Genomic DNA, 17,018 nt, shown 5'->3' with positions numbered 1-17,018 from the left:
GACGCAGCTGCGTTACCGTTTAGTCGTTCAATACGCTGTTGTATAAATGGAGCCCGGAAGTAGTAATATTTGCCAGATTTTGCATGAGCAACGTTATATATTTGCCAGATTTTGTGCAGAATGCGACAGTCCCACAAATTAGAGAATAAATAATAGTACTCGACATATTATGTGATCGTCACGCCCACCGGCCGGACACAATTTCACCGCAAGCGCACGCACACCCTGAGAACCCCGACACGGTAGCATATATAATCCGCATATTCACATCACACGCACGCACACGCAAACCAATAATCCTTGCCAGGATGATGCTGCACCTTCAAATAGACCACACTCCATCGACGACCGGCCTGCGTCGACCGATCATCAGACCCGTGCTCTGACTCCCATGGGCGTCTGCACGATGGCCGCGTTCGCCCCGGCGTGCAGCGACCCGACGCAGAGCAGCTGCGTTCCGGCCAGGATGATCGTGAACGTCTCCAGCGCGCGCTACACACACACAGATGAACATCGTTAATTAGGTTCCACAAGGACAAGAGATGGGCTCGACAGATTCTCCATTGATTTACTGGTGCTTAATTACCAGGCTGGGGGGCCTCAGGCCGATGCTGATCTCCTTGCACGCGAGTCCCATGGCGAGGAGGGTGAGGGTCCAGGTGACGAGGGCGGAGGCGGCGGCGGACATCATGCTGGCGGGGTAGCCCTCGGTGACGTCGCGCAGGCCGGTGAGCGAGGTGGAGATGCCGACCGCGCCGGCCAGGAGCGCGAAGATGACGAAGAACCCCGTCGCCAGGTTGCCCATCGGGAAGTAGACCGGGAACAGCCGCACCGGCGGCGACGCGCCCCTCACTGCACGAGCACGAACAATCGAACATACATGCACATCCATCAACACCAGGACAAGATCAAACAGACGAGTATTCTTCAGGCTCTGAACTTCTGATCAGAGGTTGCAGACGATGGGCTTACGTGAGTGGGCACTGTCCTCGATGCTGTAGTTGACGGCCCAGCCGGCGATGACGGCGACGACGACGTACATGATGAGGTTCAGGAAGAGGAGGCCCGAGGCCATCGTCTTGATGCCCCCGCTCGCCATGCTAGCTGCTAGCTGAGCTGCCGAACACGAGATCGATGCGCCGTGCGTGCTCGTGTGCTCAGCTCGCTCCCTTTTCTATGCCGCTCCGGTCGTGGTGTGCTGCTACGGCGTGGTGATCGGCGGCATATATAACCGCCACGGAAATGCATTCTTTTGGTGGAAAGGTCGGCGCGCAGCTAAGAGACGCACACGAAGAAGCCACAGATATTCTGCCGTTTCTTTGCGAGTAAGCCAGCCAGGTAGTATGCTGCTTTTGCGGTCTGCAAGGGACGGATCTCCTCTCCTCTCCTTGCACGGGGTCACGAATTCTTTTCTTCGCCAGGTGAATAGGGTGATATGCTCGTGGACACGGAAAGCTTTAGTTTCAAGCATGGATTGCATATGTTCTTTTCCCTCTTGCTCGGCAACGCCAGCCTCCAAAGGACCCGTCAAAAGCAGAACTTCCAACAATCTTTTTCGAAAGGAAATAAGTGGATTATTAAAGTGGAACAAAAACTTTTATGACAACTTAGCGATTGACCACAATTTTTTTCTTTTTTGGCCACTTTAACGCAAAACCAGAAGTATTCAGCTTTTTTTAGTATAATCAGCCAAGCTTTATTGATCAGGGTTTAACGAGATAGAAATATCAAGATGATCATGGGGTTGGGCAAGCCAGACATGGATTCCACGATCTGAAGAATGAGAGAACTTGGCTAGATTATGGGCCTCCGAGTTTGACGCTCAAAACGAATTTGCAATTCGCGGAACTAGATGGCATAGCCCTGATTTCCTTCACTAGCTTAGTATCGACCCCCGTGTCAAATGCAATGTCAATCACAAGTTGCTTTTTTTGAGGCCAATGTGATGTGAAGGTTCAGCGGTGCAAGATCAAACGCAATAGCGGCATGCTACAACTTTGAGAGTAGTAGGATCCGCTATGCTGCTGATAACATGGAGGAAGACCCTAAGAACTGATCGTCTCCATTCCTAGGATCCGTTACATGTTACACTGTTGATAACTTCCTAGAGCTCATTTATCAATCTATTAATGAAAATATGTATAAAGAAGGTTATTTCCAACTTCACAATGTTTTCATGCGGTTTCAAACAAACCGAGCAATCATTGCTTCACCCATGGGAGTTAGAGTACATCGATATAAACATGTGCTCAACAAGTATTCAACTAGTTTCCAATAACAAGCTCAATTACATGTTTAGCCCGTTTTGACGCTGAATCCTGCAAGTAGGGCCAACCTATAAGGGTGTGTGAAAAAAAAACCTAAGGACGTGATTGGACATCCCCAACCTCTATCATGTTGTTGGGAATTAGCATGCAAACACACTTATGGTGAACCGAAAAAGTGCAGCAGAAATAAACTAATCCCAGCACCACTTCATGCACTAATTTAAGGATTGTTGCTTAGTACGAAAGAAAACATATGCAGCAACATATATCATGCAAATAGCTCTCGCAACACCCCAGACGCCTCTCAAATGATGTATGGGGTCAGGAGAACTTTGGATAGGGACAAGGTTGGGGTTAAAACCAAGTAAAAATATCTTGTGTCTCTGTGTGTTGATGTTATGTTGTTATTCAAAGAGTTTCTCCTGACTCCAACACTGTCTGGGGTGTGTCTGGAGTGTTGCAAGGGCTATTTCCTCCATATATGTTACTACATATGTTTCCTTCCATGTTGTGTAACGGTCTCTGAATTAATACATGAAATGGTGTTGAGATTACTTTATTTCCACATCATTTCTTAGTTCATCATAAGTGTATTTGTGTGCTAATTCCGAACAGAGTGGCATCAAAGTTTTGGTGTCTTAGGAGCTTTCTAATTTAGTTGTTTGATTGTTGTTGGAAGTGTTGCTCACAATGGCTATGGACGAGGGTGCTACGACAACCTTCATGATAAAATTTGATTCTTTCAATTACTCACTATGGAAGCCCATGGTGAAAGACGACATTTATTGAACATATTTGTATGAGCCAATTGTGAAAGACAAGGTACTCTACGGTGTCACGTAAGAAGAATGAATAGTGCTACACAGAAAGACAATAGGTATGCTCTACATAAACCGCAATTTTATTTCACCATGTTGCAAATGCCGTAAATACATATGAGATGTAAAAAAATTAGAGTCTATGAATGAAAGGAAGACATCAATGAACAAGGCCTTGGTAATCAAAATACTTGTAAGCTTGAGTACCGACATGGCAATAATGTGATTGAGCACTTGAATGTGTCTTCCAATTCCATATAAATCAACTCTCAGCCACGAAGGACAATTTTGAGGATGAGGTACACGCATTGTTGTTGCTGAGTTCGATGCTTGATAGCTGGAACACGGTTGTTGTGTCACTTAGCAATTCAGCTCTTCATGATAAGCTTACTTATGGTGAAAAAAAATTGTTGCATGAAGAAGCCAGAAATAAGTGAAATGTGAAAATGATGCCTCTTCTTCGGATTGTACGTGGCTAACCATGGACATAGCCACAAAAGATTCCAGCAAGGCAGAGATAAAATCTAGGGAAAGATTTGTAACGCCCTCGATGCGGCTATATCTCCCACGTGTCGAAGCACGACTTAGAGGCATAACTGCATTGAAAGCAATGTGCAAGTGAGGTAATCTTCACAACAACCCATGTACATAAATAGAGGGGAAAAGTACATAGTTGGCTTACACTCGCCACGTCACACAAATACATAAATAAGTCATTATATTCATCCAATACACTCAAGGTCCGACTACGAAACCAAAATAAAGATCAACCCCCAAATGCGACAAAGTCCCCGATCGCCCCAACTGGGCACCACTACTGATCATCTGGGAAAGATACCTAGTAACGACGAGAGTCTTCATCGAACTCCCACTTGAGCTCGGTCATATCATCTGGAGCGACATCATCGGTCCCTGCATCTGGTTTTGGAAGTAATTTGTGAGTCACGGGGACTCAGCAATCTCACACCCTCGCGATCAAGACTATTTAAGCTTATAGGTAGGGTAAAGGTATGATGTGGAGCTGCAGCAAGCGACTAGCATATATGGTGACTAACATACGCAAATGAGAGCGAGAAGAGAAGGCAAAAGCACGGTCGAACAACTATGATCAAGAAGTGATCCTAGAACAACCTACGTCAAGCATTACTCCAACACCGTGTTCACTTCCCAGACTTCGCCGAGAAGAGACCATCACGGTTACACACGCGGTTGGTGCATTTTAATTAAGTTAAGTTTCAGGTTATCTATAACCATACATTAACAAATTCCCATCCGCCCATAACCGCGGGCACAGCTTTCGAAAGATCAAATCCCTGTAGGGGAGTCCCAACGTAGCCCATCACAAGCTCTCATGGTCAACGAAGGATATTCCTTCTCCCAAGACAATTCGATCAGACTCGGCATCCCGGTTACAAGACATCTCGACAATGGTAAAACAAGTCCAGCAACACCGCTCGAATGTGCCGACAAATGCCGATAGGAGCTGCACATATCTCGTTCTCAGGGCACACTCAAATAAGCAATCCGTACAACTAAAACCAACCCTCAAGTTTCCCCGAGGTGGCGCTGCAAGTGGCTCTGTTTTGGACCAACACTCAGAGGAGCACTGGCCCGGGGGTTTAATAAAGATGACCCTTGGGCTCCGGAAACCCAAGGGAAAAAGAGGCTAGGTGGCAAATGATAAAACCAATGTTGGGCATTGCTGGAGGAGTTTTATTCAAGGAGAATTGTCAAGGGGTTCCCATTATAACCCAACTGTGTAAGGAACGCGAAATCAAGGAACATAACACCGGTATGACGGAAACTAGGGCGGCAAGAGTGGAACAAAACACTAGGCATAAGGCCGAGCCTTCCACCCTTTACCAAGTATATAGGTGCATTAAAATAGACAAGTTATAGTAATGATATCCCAACAATAAACATGTTCCAACGAGGAACAACTCCAATCTTCACCTTCAACTAACAACGCTGTAAGAGGGGCTGAGCAAAGCGATAACATAGCCAAACAATGGTTTGCTAGGACAAGGTGGGTTAGAGGTTTGACATGGCAATTTGGGAGGCATGATAAGCAAGTGGTAGGTATCGTAGCATAGGCATAGCAAAAGAGCGAGCATCTAGCAAGCAAAGATAGAAGTGACTTCGAGGGTATGGTCATCTTGCCTGCAAAGTTCTCAGAGTTGCCTTGATCCTCGTAAGTGTACTCAACGGGTTCACGTACTCATATCGCGGCTCTAACCAAACAAGAACAACAAGCAAAAGGACCACAATCAACCACGTGCAATGCTCAAGCAACATGATGCAAAACATGGGATGATATGCGGGATGCGATATGTGATGCATAGGCATGATTTGGAAAGAATGATTGAACCTGGCCTCAACTTGGAAAACCAAGAGTGGCACTGGAAAGATGAGGTGATTTCGGTCGAAATCGATATAAAGATCACCGGAATCGGATGCACGGTTTGGAAATGGCAAGCAAAACAAATATGGCACCGGTCTACGATAAACAGCAAGAGACCATCTAAATGCATCAAGAACAACATGATACTGCACCCAAACATAGCAACAAAATATATGGCAGGGATCCACTCATGATGCTTGACAAAATATGAACACTTATCTACGGCTAATTCACTCATTAACAGGTTCAAACAAGCATGGCAAAAGTGCAAAAGATAACAGGTTTCAGACTTAGTGAAATTAACAGCATGTCAGGAAATTTATCATCAGGAAGCAATGTTTAGAGCATGAAAACTACATGCTACAGGAATCTATCATGGCAAAGCAAGACATGGCATGAAGCTAATCTAAGCATATAACAAAAGTCCCTTAGTGACCATAAGCCAAAAGGGATCAGAAAATACAATTGCAAGCATGTGAACATAGCAAAAACATAAACATATTCAGACTTAGTGAAAAACTGGAGCATGGCAAAACAGTTAACAAGTAGGCATGTTCACGAGCTCAATGCACGCACCACGAGGCATGTCATGATAATCTAAGCATACACACAGCAAATAGACATGGCATAGAAGCTAGACATGGCAAGAACAACAACATAGCATGCACGGATCAACAACAACAAGCTTGGCAAAATTGCAAAACATGTTAACAATCTGCCAAGAACATTTTATAGCAAAAGTAGAGCTCGGTTGACTCAAGCTAGGGTGCTCCATAATTGCAAACAAATACATGGATGGAAAGAGCACAACATTATCTACAAAACATCCTTACTGATCATCCTCAAAATAGGCACAGATCACTAGGAAACAACATGAACATATGGCATAAAAATAATGACAGGGCAAGGACTTAGTGAAATTCTAAGTCCCTGAAATCAACATCATTGAGTAAGCTACTTTGCATGCTTGTGCTAGTCACCACAAGGATCACAAAAATACATGGCATACACCACTGTAAAGATGACATGGAATACAACAAAACACATGTAGAGCTCAGGATCAAAGCATGCACACATTAATCATGGCAAAAATGACAAAAGTGCATTTGCTGAAACAGATCTGCAACTATCATCACATAGCCCTCTTCCAACAGCATTTTGGGCATCAAGATGAGCTTAAATGAAAATGATGCAATGAGATGAAATGATGTACTCGTCGAGATGGACATTTTGATATGCTACACGCACGAATCGGATCTACGATTAGGAAGTTATGTCATGTCAAAGATTGCAAAAATTTACTGAGAGAGAGGCAAAAGTCAAGCCGATTCTCAGATCTAGGGTTCGCACACGAATCGAGGTGGCGGCGGATCCGAGCTCGCCGGAGCTGTAGACGGCCGGAGTACGAACCACCGGGGCGAGGGGGAGGTGGATCCGGCGGGGGCGCGGCCGGCGACGAGGGTGGTTTGGGCGCGGCGCCTCGGAGCGGCGCGGAAGCCGAGTCGGCGGGGCGGCGAGAGGCAATGTAGGGCGGCGCACCGGGCCGGCGGGTGGCGGAGCTCGCCGGCGACGTGGGCGTGAGGCGGCGGATGCGGTGGAGGGGCGCCGGGTCGCGGGCGGCGACGCGCACGTGGGCCGGGAGGGCTCTCCCTGGGCCCAGGCAGGCCCGCGCGGCGGCGATGTGGGCACCGGGTGGCGACGAGTCAGGTGGTGCCACGTGTCGGCGTCGGGACGAAGCGAACGTTGTCCGGTGGTGGAGTTGTGTCCGGCGGCGCGGGGAGCGGAATTTTAGGGTTTCGCCCGGATTTGGAATGTAGGGATCTTTATATAGGGGTAGAGGGAGCTAGGAAGCTCCAAATGAGGTGTGGTTTGCGGCCACGCGATCGTGATCGAACGCTCTAGATGATGGAAGGGGTTTAGGTGGGTTTTGGGCCAATTTGGAGGGGTGTTGGGCTGCAACACACACGAGGCCTTTTCGATCCCTCTGTTAACCGTTGGAGTATCAAACGAAGTCCAAATGACACGAAACTTGACAGGCGGTCTACCGGTAGTAAACCAAGGCCGCATGACAAGTCTCGGTCCAATCCGAAAACATTTAACACCCGAACATGAAAAGAGGTAGAAAGGGACACCGGAGGATATAGGAGCGTCGGAATGCAAAACGGACAACGGGGAAAATGCTGGAATGCATGAGACGAACACGTATGCAAATGCAATGCACATGATGACATGATATTGTTGGAAATATGCCCTAGAGGCAATAATAAAATGATTATTATATTTCCTTGTTCATGATAATTGTCTATTATTCATGCTATAATTGTATTATCCGGAAATCGTAATACATGTGTGAATACATAGACCACAATGTGTCCCTAGTGAGCCTCTAGTTGACTAGCTCGTTGATCAACAGATAGTCATGGTTTCCTGGCTATGGACATGGGGATGTCATTGATAACGGGATCACATCATTAGGAGAATGATGTGATGGACAAGACCCAATCCTAAGCTTAGCTCAAAGATCGTGTAGTTCGTTTGCTGTAGCTTTTCTGAATGTCAAGTATCATTTCCTTAGACCATGAGATTGTGCAACTCCCGGATACCGTAGGAGTGCTTTGGGTGTGCCAAACGTCACAACGTAACTGGGTGACTATAAAGGTACATTACAGGTGTCTCCGAAAGTGTCTGTTGGGTTGGCAGGAATCGAGACTGGGATTTGTCACTCCGTATGACGGAGAGGTATCTCTGGGCCCACTCGGTAATGCATCATCATAATGAGCTCAATGTGATCAAGTGGTTGATCACGAGATCATGCATTACGGTACGAGTAAAGTGACTTGCCGGTAACGAGACTAAACAAGGTATTGGGATACCGACGATCGAGTCTCGGGCAAGTAACGTACCGATTGACAAAGGGAATTGAATACGGGATTTATTAAGTCCTCGACATCGTGGTTCATCCGATGAGATCATCGAGGAGCATGTGGGAGCCAACATGGGTATCCAGATCCCGCTGTTGGTTATTGGCCGGAGAGCCGTCTCGGTCATGTCTACGTGTCTCCCGAACCCGTAGGGTCTACACACTTAAGGTTTGGTGACGCTAGGGTTGTAGAGATATGAGTGTTGGGGAACATAGTAATTTCAAAATTTTCCTACGCACACGCAAGATCATGGTGATGCATAGCAACGAGAGGGGAGAGTGTGATCTATGTACTCTTGTAGACCGACAGCGGAAGCGTTAGCACAACACGGTTGATGTAGTCGTACGTCTTCACGGCCCGACCGATCAAGCACCGAAACTACGGCACCTCCGAGTTCTAGCACACGTTCAGCTCGATGACGATCCCCGGACTCCGATCTAGCAAAGTGTCGGGGAAGAGTTCCGTCAGCATGACGGCGTGGTGACGATCTTGATGTACTACCGTTGCAGGGCTTCGCCTAAGCACCGCTACAATATTATCGAGGATTATGGTGGAAGGGGGCACCGCACACGGCTAAGAATATGATCACGTGGATCAACTTGTGTGTCTAGGGGTGCCCCCTGCCCCCGTATATAAAGGATCAAGGGGGGTGCGGCCGGCCAGGAGGAGGGCGCGCCAGGAGGAGTCCTACTCCCACCAGGAGTAGGATCCCCCCCCTTTCCTAGTTGGAATAGGATTCGGGAAGGGGGAAAGAGGAGAGAGAGAAGGAAGGGGGGAGCCGCCCCCCTCTCCTTGTCCTATTCGGACTAGGGGGGGAGGGGCGCGCGGCCCAGCCCTGGCCACCTCTCCTCTCTTCCACTAAAGCCCACTAAGGCCCATATACCTCCTGGGGGGTTCCGGTAACCTCCCGGTACTCCAGTAAAATCCCGATTTCACCCGAAACACTTCCGATATCCAAATATAGGCTTCCAATATATCAATCTTTATGTCTCGATCATTTTGAGACTCCTCGTCATGTCCATGATCACATCCGGGATTCCGAACAAACTTCGGTACATCAAAAAGCATAAACTCATAATATAACTGTCATCGAAACCTTAAGCGTGCGGACCCTACGGGTTCGAGAACAATGTAGACATGACCGAGACACGTCTCCGATCAATAACCAATAGCGGAACCTGGATGCTCATATTGGCTCCCACATATTCTACGAAGATCTTTATCGGTCAGACCGCATAACAACATACGTTGTTCCCTTTGTCATCGGTATGTTACTTGCCCGAGATTCGATCGTCGGTATCTCAATACCTAGTTCAATCTCGTTACCGGCAAGTCTCTTTACTCGTTTCGTAATACATCGTCTTGCAACTAACTCATTAGTTGTAATGCTTGCAAGGCTTATGTGATGTGCATTACCGAGAGGGCCCAGAGATACCTCTCCGACAATCGGAGTGACAAATCCTAATCTCGAAATACGCCAACCCAACATTTACCTTTGGAGATACCTGTAGAGCTCCTTTATAATCACCTAGTTACGTTGTGACGTTTGGTAGCACACAAAGTGTTCCTCCGGTAAACGGGAGTTGCATAATCTCATAGTCATAGGAACATGTATAAGTCATGAAGAAAGCAATAGCAACATACTAAACGATCGGGTGCTAAGCTAATGGAATGGGTCATGTCAATCAGATCATTCAACTAATGATGTGACCTCGTTAATCAAATAACAACTCATTGTTCATGGTTAGGAAACATAACCATCTTTGATTAACGAGCTAGTCAAGTAGAGGCATACTAGTGACGTTTGGTTTGTCTATGTATTCACACAAGTATTATGTTTTCGGATAATACAATTCTAGCATGAATAATAAACATTTATCATGATTATAAGGAAATAAAATAATAACATTATTATTGCCTCTAGGGCATATTTCCTTCAGTCTCCCACTTGCACTAGAGTCAATAATCTAGATTACACAGTAATGATTCTAACACCCATGGAGCTTTGGTGCTGATCATGTTTTGCTCGTGGAAGAGGCTTAGTCAACAGGTCTGCTATATTTAGATCCGTATGTATCTTGCAAATCTCTATGTCTCCCACCTGGACTAGATCCCGGATGGAGTTGAAGAGTCTCTTGATGTGCTTGGTCCTTTTGTGAAATCTGGATTCCTTTGCCAAGGCAATTGCACCAGTATTGTCACAAAAGATTTTCATTGGTCCTGATGCACTAGGTATGACACCTAGATCGGATATGAACTCCTTCATCCAGACTCCTTCGTTTGCTGCTTCTGAAGCAGCTATGTACTCCGCTTCACATGTAGATCCCGCCACAACGCTTTGTTTAGAACTGCACCAACTGACAGCTCCACCACTTAATGTAAACACATATCCGGTTTGCGATTTAGAATCGTTCGGATCAGTGTCAAAGCTTGCATCAACGTAACCATTTACGATGAGCTCTTTGTCACCTCCATATATGAGAAACATATCCTTAGTCCTTTTCAGGTATTTCAGGATGTTCTTGACCGCTGTCCAGTGATCCACTCCTGGATTACTTTGGTACCTCCCTGCTAGACTTATAGCAAGACACACATCAGGTCTGGTACACAGCATTGCATACATGATAGAGACTATGGCTGAAGCATAGGGAACATCTTTCATTTTCTCTCTATCTTCTGCATTGGTCGGGGATTGAGTCTTACTCAATTTCACACCTTGTAACACAGGCAAGAATCCTTTCTTTGCTTGATCCATTTTGAATTTCTTCAAAACTTTGTCAAGGTATGTGCTTTGTGAAAGTCCAATTAAGCGTCTTGATCTATCTCTATAGATCTTAATGCCCAATATGTAAGCAGCTTCACCGAGGTCTTTCATTGAAAAACTCTTATTCAAGTATCCTTTTATGCTATCTAGAAATTCTATATCATTTCCGATTAACAATATGTCATCTACATATAATATCAGAAATGCTACAGAGCTCCCACTCACTTTCTTGTAAATACAGGCTTCTCCAAAAGTCTGTATAAACCCAAATGCTTTGATCACACTATCAAAGCGTTTATTCCAACTCCGAGAGGCTTGCACCTGTCCATAAATGGATCGCTGGAGCTTGCACACTTTATTAGCTCCCTTTGGATCGACAAAACCTTCCAGTTGCATCATATACAACTCTTCTTCCAGAAATCCATTCAGGAATGCAGTTTTGACATCCATCTGCCAAATTTCATAATCATAAAATGCGGCAATCGCTAACATGATTCGGACGGACTTAAGCATCACTACGGGTGAGAAGGTCTCATCGTAGTCAATCCCTTGAACTTGCCGTAAACCTTTCGCGACAAGTCGAGCTTTGTAGACAGTAACATTACCATCAGCGTCAGTCTTCTTCTTGAAGATCCATTTATTCTCAATTGCTTGCCGATCATCGGGCAAGTCAACCAAAGCCCATACTTTGTTCTCATACATGGATTCCATCTCAGATTTCATGGCTTCAAGCCACTTTGCGGAATCTGGGCTCACCATCACTTCTTCATAGTTCGTAGGTTCATCATGATCTAGTAGCATGACTTCCAGAACAGGATTACCGTACCACTCTGGTGCGGATCTTACTCTGGTTGATCTAAGAGGTTCAGTAGTATCTTGATCTGAAGTTTCATGATCATTATCATTAGCTTCCTCACTAACTGGTGTAGGTGTCACTGAAACAGTTTTCTGTGATGTACTACTTTCTAGTAAGGGAGCAGGTACAGTTACCTCGTCAAGTTCTACTTTCCTCCCACTCACTTCTTTCGAGAGAAACTCCTTCTCTAGAAAGGATCCATTCTTAGCAACGAATGTCTTGCCTTCGGATCTGTGATAGAAGGTGTACCCAACAGTCTCCTTTGGGTATCCTATGAAGACACATTTCTCTGATTTGGGTTCGAGCTTATCAGGTTGAAGCTTTTTCACATAAGCATCGCAGCCCCAAACTTTCAGAAACGACAACTTTGGTTTCTTGCCAAACCACAGTTCATAAGGCGTCGTCTCAACGGATTTTGATGGTGCCCTATTTAACGTGAATGCGGCCGTCTCTAGAGCGTATCCCCAAAACGATAGCGGTAAATCAGTAAGAGACATCATAGATCGCACCATATTTAGTAAAGTACGAGTACGACGTTCGGACACACCATTACGCTGTGGTGTTCCGGGTGGCGTGATTTGCGAAACTATTCCACAATTTTTCAAATGTACACCAAACTCGTAACTCAAATATTCTCCTCCACGATCAGATCGTAGAAACTTTATTTTCTTGTTACGATGATTTTCAACTTCACTCTGAAATTCTTTGAACCTTTCAAACGTTTCAGACTTATGTTTCATTAAGTAGATATACCCATATCTGCTTAAGTCATCTGTGAAGGTGAGAAAATAACGATATCCGCCACTAGCCTCAACATTCATCGGACCACATACATCTGTATGTATGATTTCCAATAAATCTGTTGCTCTCTCCATAGTACCGGAGAACGGTGTTTTTGTCATCTTACCCATAAGACACGGTTCGCAAGTACCAAGTGATTCATAATCAAGTGGTTCCAAAAGCCCATCAGTATGGAGTTTCTTCATGCGCTTTATACCGATATGACCTAAACGGCAGTGCCACAAATAAGTTGCACTATCATTATCAACTCTGCATCTTTTGGCTTCAACACTATGAATATGTGTGTCACTACTATCGAGATTTAATAAGAATAGACCACTCTTTAAGGGTGCATGACCATAAAAGATATTACTCATATAAATAGAACAACCATTATTCTCAGATTTAAATGAATAACCGTCTCGCATCAAACAAGATCCAGATATAATGTTCATGCTTAACGCTGGCACCAAATAACAATTATTTAGGTCTAATACTAATCCTGAAGGTAGATGTAGAGGTAGCGTGCCGACTGCGATCACATCGACTTTGGAACCATTTCCCACGCACATCGTCACCTCGTCCTTAGCCAATCTTCGCTTAATCCGTAGTCCCTGTTTCGAGTTGCAAATATTAGCAACAGAACCAGTATCAAATACCCAGGTGCTACTGCGAGCATTAGTAAGGTACACATCAATAACATGTATATCACATATACCTTTGTTCACCTTGCCATCCTTCTTATCCGCCAAATACTTGGGGCAGTTCCGCTTCCAGTGACCAGTCTGCTTGTAGTAAAAGCACTCAGTTTCAGGCTTAGGTCCAGACTTGGGTTTCTTCTCTTGAGTAGCAACTTGCTTGCTGTTCTTTTTGAAGTTCCCCTTCTTCTTCCCTTTGCCCTTTTTCTTGAAACTAGTGGTCTTGTTAACCATCAACACTTGATGCTCCTTCTTGATTTCTACCTCCGCAGCTTTCAGCATTGCGAAGAGCTCGGGAATAGTCTTGTTCATCCCTTGCATATTATAGTTCATCACGAAGCTCTTGTAGCTTGGTGGCAGTGATTGGAGAATTCTGTCAATGACGCAATCATCTGGAAGATTAACTCCCAATTTAACTCCCAATTGAATCAAGTGATTATTATACCCAGACATTTTTGAGTATATGCTCACTGACAGAACTGTTCTCCTCCATCTTGCAGCTATAGAACTTATTGGAGACTTCATATCTCTCAATCTGGGCATTTCTTGAAATATTAACTTCAACTCCTGGAACATCTCATATGCTCCATGACGTTCAAAACGTCGTTGAAGTCCCGATTCTAAGCCGTAAAGCATGGCACACTGAACTATCGAGTAGTCATCAGCTTTGCTCTGCCAGACGTTCATAACATCTAGTGTTGCTCCAGCAGCAGGCCTGGCACCAAGCGGTGCTTCCAGGACGTAATTCTTCTATGCACCAATGAGGATAATCCTCAAGTTATGGACCCAGTCCGTGTAATTGCTACCATCATCTTTCAACTTTGCTTTCTCAAGGAACGCATTAAAATTCAACGGAACAACAGCACGGGCCATCTATCTACAATCAAACATAAACAAGCAAGATACTATCAGGTACTAAGTTCATGATAAATTTAGGTTCAATTAATCATATTACTTAAAGAACTCCCACTTAGATAGACATCCCTCTAATCCTCTAAGTGATTACGTGATCCAAATCAACTAAACCATGTCCGATCATCACGTGAGATGGAGTAGTTTCATTGGTGAACATCACTATGTTGATCATATCTACTATATGATTCACGCTCGACCTTTCGGTCTCCGTGTTCCGAGGCCATATCTGTATATGCTTGGCTCGTCAAGTATAACCTGAGTATTCCGTGTGCAACTGTTTTGCACCCGTTGTATTTGAACGTAGAGCCTATCACACCCGATCATCACGTGGTGTCTCAGCACGAAGAACTTTCGCAACGGTGCATACTCAGGGAGAACACTTCTTGATAATTAGTGAGAGATCATCTTATAATGCTACCGTCAATCAAAGCAAGATAAGATGCATAAAAGATAAACATCACATGCAATCATATATAAGTGATATGATATGGCCATCATCATCTTGTGCTTGTGATCTCCATCTTCGAAGCACCGTCATGATCACCATCGTCACCGGCGCGACACCTTGATCTCCATCGTAGCATCGTTGTCGTCTCGCCAATCTTATGCTTCCACGACTATCGCTACCGCTTAGTGATAAAGTAAAGCATTACAGGCGATTGCATTGCATACAATAAAGCGACAACCATATGGCTCCTGCCAGTTGCCGATAACTCGGTTACAAAACTGATCATCTCATACAATAAAATTTAGCATCATGTCTTGACCATATCACATCACAACATGCCCTGCAAAAACAAGTTAGACGTCCTCTACTTTGTTGTTGCAAGTTTTACGTGGCTGCTACGGGCTTAAGCAAGAACCAATCTTACCTACGCATCAAAACCACAACGATAGTTTGTCAAGTTGGTTGCTGTTTTAACCTTCGCAAGGACCGGGCGTAGCCACACTCGGTTCAACTAAAGTGGAGAAACTGTCACCCGCTAGCCACCTTTGTGCAAAGCACGTCGGGAGAACCGGTCTCGCGTAAGCGTACGCGTAATGTCGGTCCGGGCCGCTTCATCCAACAATACCGCCGAACCAAAGTATGACATGCTGGTAAGCAGTATGACTTATATCGCCCACAACTCACTTGTGTTCTACTCGTGCATATAACATCAACACATAAAACCTAGGCTCGGATGCCACTGTTGGGTAATGTAGTAATTTCAAAAAAATTCCTACGCACACGCAAGATCATGGTGATGCATAGCAACGAGAGGGGAGAGTGTGATCTACGTACCCTTGTAGACCGACAGCGGAAGCGTTAGCACAACGCGGTTGATGTAGTCGTACGTCTTCACGGCCCGACCAATCAAGCACCGAAACTATGGCACCTCCGAGTTCTAGCACACGTTCAGCTCGATGACGATCCCCGGACTCTGATCCAGCAAAGTGTCGGGGAAGAGTTCCGTCAGCACGACGGCGTGGTGACGATCTTGATGTACTACCGTCACAGGGCTTCGCCTAAGCACCGCTACAATATTATCGAGGATTATGGTGGAAGGGGGCACCGCACACGGCTAAGAATATGATCACGTGGATCAACTTGTGTGTCTAGGGGTGCCCCCTGCCCTCGTATATAAAGGAGCAGGGGGAGGTGCGGCCGGCCAGGAGGACGGCGCGCCAGGAGGAGTCCCTACTCCCACCGGGAGTAGGATTCCCCCCCTTTCCTAGTTGGAATAGGATTCGGGAAGGGGGAAAGAGGAGAGAGAGAAGGAAGGGGGGCGCCGCCCCCCTCTCCTTGTCCTATTCGGACTAGGGGGGAGGGGCGCACGGCCCAGCCCTGGCCACCTCTCCTCTCTTCCACTAAAGCCCACTAAGGCCCATATACCTCCCGAGGGGTTCCGGTAACCTCCCGGTACTCCGGTAAAATCCCGATTTCACCCGGAACACTTCCGCTATCCAAATATAGGCTTCCAATATATCAATCTTTATGTCTCGATCATTTCGAGACTCCTCATCATGTCCGTGATCACATCCGGGACTCCGAACAAACTTCGGTACATCAAAAAGCATAAACTCATAATATAATTGTCATCGAAACCTTAAGCGTGCAGACCCTACGGGTTCGAGAACAATGTAGACATGACCGAGACACGTCTCCGGTCAATAACCAATAGCGGAACCTGGATGCTCATATTGGCTCCCACATATTCTACGAAGATCTTTATCTGTCAGACCGCATAACAACATACGTTGTTACCTTTGTCATCGGTATGTTACTTGCCCGAGATTCGATCGTCGGTATCTCAATACCTAGTTCAATCTCATTACCGGCAAGTCTCTTTACTCGTTTCGTAATACATCATCTTGCAGCTAACTCATTAGTTGTAATGCTTGCAAGGCTTATGTGATTTGCATTACCGAGAGGGCCCAGAGATACCTCTTCGACAATCGGAGTGACAAATCCTAATCTCGAAATACGCCAACCCAACATTTACCTTTGGAGACACCTGTAGAGCTCCTTTATAATCACCCAGTTACGTTGTGACGTTTGGTAGCACACAAAGTGTTCCTCCGGTAAACGGGAGTTGCATAATCTCATAGTCATAGGAA

At 45.6% G+C, this 17,018-nt stretch overlaps 1 protein-coding gene across 1 annotated transcript; it reads right to left on the bottom strand.

The window, feature by feature from the left end:
• Positions 1-128: 128 nt before the first annotated feature.
• On the bottom strand, positions 129-1,212 carry LOC125535197 (membrane protein PM19L). The gene is made up of 3 exons (XM_048698241.1): positions 973-1,212; positions 587-852; positions 129-492 (listed from the first exon to the last, which is right to left on the bottom strand). Exons 1-3 carry the CDS (start codon positions 1,097-1,099, stop codon positions 370-372), a joined length of 516 nt encoding a protein of 171 aa, XP_048554198.1. The 5' UTR covers positions 1,100-1,212; the 3' UTR covers positions 129-369.
• Between the last annotated feature and the right edge of the window lie 15,806 nt (positions 1,213-17,018).

Source organism: Triticum urartu, chromosome 1, assembly GCF_003073215.2.
Source record: "Triticum urartu cultivar G1812 chromosome 1, Tu2.1, whole genome shotgun sequence".
Lineage (NCBI taxonomy): Eukaryota > Viridiplantae > Streptophyta > Magnoliopsida > Poales > Poaceae > Triticum > Triticum urartu.
Note: the sequence above shows the minus strand (reverse complement) of the source record. Positions and strands in the feature narration are given on the sequence as shown.